This window comes from Triticum dicoccoides, chromosome 4B (assembly GCF_002162155.2).
Source record: "Triticum dicoccoides isolate Atlit2015 ecotype Zavitan chromosome 4B, WEW_v2.0, whole genome shotgun sequence".
In the NCBI taxonomy this organism is placed as follows: Eukaryota; Viridiplantae; Streptophyta; class Magnoliopsida; order Poales; family Poaceae; genus Triticum; species Triticum dicoccoides.
Window position 1 is genome coordinate 537,663,295 of NC_041387.1, and position 5,110 is coordinate 537,668,404.

Here is a 5,110-nt window from a genome sequence, read left to right on the forward strand (position 1 = left end):
ATTTTAGATTGTCGCTCAGCATCAGCCTATAAATTTTTGGTGGAATATTAAACTACCTATGTAGTGTTACTGGAAATGGATAGATATGATGGTGTAAACCTGAGTAGCGTGATGACTGCCAGTTGGCAATTGATCTTTTCTATGGAAGTAAAACACCCATCTTATAAAATTGTGCTTTTGTCCTTTTCAGGTTTGAGAAGGTTGGGAAATCAATGGAGCTGTCATGGCAGACAGAGAAATACAAGGGGAGAAACATTGTTCCTCAAGCTATGGATCAAGGGCCATTTCCTACCTGCGTCCTCTACAGTTTTAGTAAAGGTGAACAAATGGAAATCCATCGTGCATTTGCAGATATGGGCATACCCTGTGATATTTGGTTAAATCCTGAAGCAATGATCCGGGTATACCTTATACTGACTAGCCTGAAGCCTTGGCAAAAGCAATTGCTTGGTCGGTCCGTGGAGCTCTTATCTCTGCATAGGCCCGCGGCAGCAGCCTGGATCTGCAAATATCTAGGAGTTCAGGCTACTAGCTCTCGCTGGGAAGGCACCAAGGATATTGCAGTGGACGGCTGCTATTACCATGGATATACCATCAGTTTTGATGACCTGAAGGCGCTCCTTGATAGTGGAAAGCCAGTTCTGGCCGTCTTAATTGTTGGCCCTGGCTTTGAAGATCTGGAGGAGGATGAAATCTACACATGCAAACCACAGTTCAATAAGAAGGGGGATCTGTTGAAGCCCTTTGAGTATCACATGGTCGTTCTGACCGGATATGGAAAAGCAGAGAAATCGGGGTTAGAATTTTAACCCGTTCCTGAACTCTTATGGCGTGGACTTTGGTAAAAAGGGCTCTGGACGTGTGTATTTCAAGGAGCTCCACTGGTTTTACTCTTTTGAGGTCAACTACCCCCTGAAGGTTATCAACCGAGCTCCACTGGTTCGCCTCCTTCAGTGCGCCCTGATATCGACAATAATGGACCTGTAAAGATGCCTGGAAGAATTCAGATTGGTATGAAAACTTACCAATTAACTTAACTCTCATGTGTATTTCTTTAATTAAAGTTACTTATAGTCGCTGATGTTACAAAATTTCAATACTACCTTATTGTCTCATTCGAGGGCCATTGTATGCCTTGGCTGATGTTTCTGCAATATCACACACAGTATATGTAGATCTTCTCACAAAGGCAATATCTGATGAGGGTTGCAACTCCATAGCTTCTGGAATGATTGAGATTGATCTCATACATGGCATCAGGATTGCTCTTGATGATGTTGCGACGAACCTGGAGGGCATGGCCAGAGAGATCATCACGTCAGATGACATAGCACAGGTACCTATTGGTTTGCAGTCATAAGCTTTCATCTCTGCTTGTTCTTTTTTTGATTGTTCTCATTTTGTGGGTATGCATACAATAACTTTCACTGCCCTGTTCCAAAGGTGGCTACCATATCAGCTAATGGGGAAACAAAAATTGGCAACATCATTGCAAATGTTATCGAGATGGCTGGAAAGGAGGGAGTCATCGTAATTTTGGTAAGTCGATTACATTTTTTCTGCTCAATTTTGGCCTCATGTGTGCTCAGTTGGACTCATATGTGTTTATATACTTGTTAATATGAAACTGTTTAGAATGATCAATCTCTTTCTAAGTTGTCACGTGGCACATCTGATAGGATGGTAACACCATATGCAATGAGTATGAAACTATGGGGTGCATGGAGTTAACAAGAGGATACACATCACCTCATTTTGTTAACAATCATAAGAACAGGAAATGTGTAAGTATTGTTTTATTTTTTTCTTAGTGTTCCTGCTGTTTAAGCTTCAAATCATCTTAATTTATATTAATGTTGTTCTTTGGTCACAGGAACTAGACAATCCCTTGATCCTGATACATGATAAGAAGCTCTCCAAAGTTAATGCTGTCAAAGCATTGGAACTGGCTCATAAGGTGTTTGCATTTTCAGTATGGATTCCTAGGCCCCCTGTTTGCATACTAATGCACAGATTTCTTCTTAAACAGAAGCGGCAACCTCTACTTATCGTAGCGTATGATGTAGATGTGGAAGCTTTATCTTACATTGTGGACGAAAAGCTCATCAAGTGCGTTAAGGTCAGTATTAACTTTCACTTTGCTTTGTGGCTAATTATTCATATAATTTATTCATATCACTGGACACGAAATGTAGGTCTGTGTGGTCAAAGCTCCAGGCTATGGACGGACATTAGATCTTAACCTTTGTGGCCTTGCTACCCTTACAGGTGGAGAAGTAAGTTGTCTCTTTCATTTAGACTATTTCAAATTTATCAGATCATTAATCATACCATCCACTTATATCAAATTCTACACCTTTTCTGGTCTTAGATCTTTACGGAAGACAATGGAATGAGTCTCGAGTATCAGATGTTGGGCAAGTGCGACAAGGTAACTAATTTTGCTGGTGCTGAATTGTATTTTTTTTAGAAGTTACCAACCAAACGAACTGTGTGCCTGTAGGTTATTGTATCCAATGATAACTGCGTCATCCTGGCTGGAGCTGGAGACGAAGAGTCCATTAAAAACAAAACTCAGGAGGTTCGTTTTATTTTCCAATTTAGATTTTCCATGAGAAACTTATGTTACATACTTATTGCTGTGAAATTCATTTCTAACAGCTGAAAAATGTGACCGAACTAAGCACTTCTTACCACCACGATGAAAAGACGCTGGTAAAGCTTTACCGTCGTGCTGTTATTATGAAGGTAAGGCTCATAATCCTATTTTTAACTTCAAGATAAAGCAATTGAGCACTTCTTACCAGCACAAGTAATGGTAGATAGATGCAGTTGAACAGCTAATGTGCAGATTCTAATGTCTGCTGTGAGTTGCTTTTATGAGCATTTTAATCTGATATTTCATTTAGGTTGGTGGAGCAAGCAAAGAAAAGGTTGTCGAAAATAGGGAGATGGTGGCAGATGCGCTGAGCAGTACACGGGCTGCAATCAAGGAGGGTATTGTCGCAGGTACCATACTCTTTCTGTTGTTGAGTTTTTGTGTTATCAGATATGAGGAAATGTCATGGGTAGAAGTCTGATGTGTAATGTATAGGTGATGGTGCTGCCCTCCTTTATGCATCAAAATTCCTAGATAACTTGCATACTGCTAATATTGGACAACAAAGGGGTGTTCAGATCGTTCAAAATGCGCTTAAGGTGTGGAATTTCTCCTTTTCAGTTAATTCGTAGACTATAGTTCTTGCATCATCACATGACATGAGTATTCTGTAGACTCCTGTGTACGACATGGCCTCCATTGCTGGCAAACCAGGGGACGTCATTGTTCAGAAACTCCTAGAGCAGGATAACAGTGATCTGATATACGATGCCACTCAAGGTAGGGATGCATATAAGTTTCCTTTGATTGTTTGTTGGGACTTAGAAACGTGAAGGTTAAGCATATGTAAACTGATATCCCCACCAGGTGATACGTGGACGTAGTGAAGGCGTCTTGCATTGATACGGTCGGAACGGTCAAAAGAGCCATGATGGATGTCAAAGGGTAATGTTCCCTTTCTGCATTTGTATACTTAAAAATAGTTTTGTGCAACATTCAGTGGCCAACACCAGTTTTGTTCCTTCTGTTTGCAGAGAAGCATGCTTAATGATATCCGCGCACGCATCAGTCTTGAGCCCTTGACCCCCAGTCAGAGAAGGTAGTACCAGCATGCGCGGTGCCAAGAGCCGAGGAGGGCCAGATCTTTTTTTAGCCTGGTCTGTGTCTATAACTTCCGTGTCTAACCTTTGATTTTGCGGTTCGCTTGTTGCCGCATGCCTGAATGTTGTAGTAGAAATATTATGCTGCTGATTTTTGATTCAGCATATAACAACGAAATTTATCTAGTAGTGCTTGCCTCATCAAAGGTTGGCAGCGACCATGCTGTTGGTTATTTGCACATCTGGCGTCGTATCATGTCAATCCACTAATGTTTGTAAATCCACTATCCGCGCTTGGATTGGCGTTTTTCAGTGATTTAGACGTGTAGGATATACCTCAGTAACAGAAACCGAGCGATTCACTTGATCGTTTTTACGTCGTAAAAATTACACCTGGTTTCAGGTTACACCGGTATACCGGTTGTATTCCACCGGTTTTCAAAACACGTATCGGTCCGTCGTTTTTCTCGTATTCCCTTCCCTCTTTCTCACACTCGATCTTGACGGAGGGACCGGAGCCACAGGTGGAGGGCCGAGGACCACGAGCCTGGTGGGGTGTCTATCTGCCTCGCTGCCCTCCGGTGCGGGCGCGGCGGCTGGAGCGACCGGCCTGTGAGTTTAGGCGAGGACCACCATGGACGATGGTGGTCGTCGACGGAGTGTCGCCTCATGGCGGCATTCAGACTAGTCACCGGCAGCATGTGCTCCTATTGGTCAAGCCGTATGTCGCGGCCGCGCGCTCGCTGTAGAATATTCGTGGTGGCCGTCGGCCGCCGGCCTTCCTCTCCTTGGATTGGAGTACATGGAGCCTATCGATACTCTCCTTGGATGAGTGGATTTTGCAGAGCACGATGCCGCCGCCTCCGGTCTCAGGCGAGATGCAGCGCTCATCCATGATCCATCCAAAGCTAGCGCACGCAGGATTCCAAGCGGGACCTGATTGTGCCTCATTTCCTGTCTGCGCTGCCGCAAGCCATGACGCAGCCAAGCGACCAGGCATCCACGGGCTCATCATAGTCCGGCTTCCCCAGGAGCATCTCGGGAGCCATGTACCAGCGTCTGCCGGCCCGGCCGCGCGTCGGTGTCGCGCTCGCCATGGACACGGCCAGGCCGAGGTCGCATATCTTCACCACGCCCTCGCCGCCCACGAGGATGTTCCTGGGCTTGATGTCCTGGCGGAAGTCGCGCTGGTGCATCCTCCCGGCGCCTCTCAAGAGCTGTCGCATGACGCGGCGCGTCTCCTCCGTGAACGGCCGGCGACGACCGCGCTGAACGTGGCTGAGGCTGGGGCCGACGTGCTATAGGACGAGGGCGCACTGACCGGTACAGGGTCCTGCGCGATGCCGTGCAAGCCGACGACGGAGGGGTGGCCGCGGCACGCCGCGAGGTAGAATGCCTCACGCAGCAGGTC

At 45.6% G+C, this 5,110-nt stretch overlaps 1 protein-coding gene across 1 annotated transcript; it reads left to right on the plus strand.

Annotated features, from left to right (window-relative positions):
* The first annotated feature begins 989 nt into the window (after window positions 1–989).
* Window positions 990–3,773, plus strand: LOC119292796 (chaperonin CPN60-1, mitochondrial-like). Its single transcript, XM_037571498.1, has 15 exons — window positions 990–1,011; window positions 1,167–1,336; window positions 1,444–1,539; window positions 1,680–1,784; window positions 1,874–1,957; window positions 2,030–2,119; window positions 2,196–2,276; window positions 2,372–2,431; window positions 2,504–2,581; window positions 2,662–2,748; window positions 2,910–3,009; window positions 3,095–3,198; window positions 3,274–3,379; window positions 3,467–3,544; window positions 3,634–3,773. Exons 1-14 carry the CDS (start codon window positions 990–992, stop codon window positions 3,481–3,483), a joined length of 1,200 nt encoding a protein of 399 aa, XP_037427395.1. The 3' UTR covers window positions 3,484–3,544; window positions 3,634–3,773.
* Window positions 3,774–5,110: the final 1,337 nt, after the last annotated feature.

Excerpts from the sequence above, each read along its gene's own strand:
- LOC119292796 (XM_037571498.1), top strand. The coding sequence starts at position 990 with ATGCCTGGAAGAATTCAGATTG. Across the intron at positions 1,012-1,166 it reads GCCTGGAAGAATTCAGATTG|TATATGTAGATCTTCTCACA; the intron begins GTATGAAAACTT and ends TATCACACACAG. Across the intron at positions 1,337-1,443 it reads CGTCAGATGACATAGCACAG|GTGGCTACCATATCAGCTAA; the intron begins GTACCTATTGGT and ends CCTGTTCCAAAG.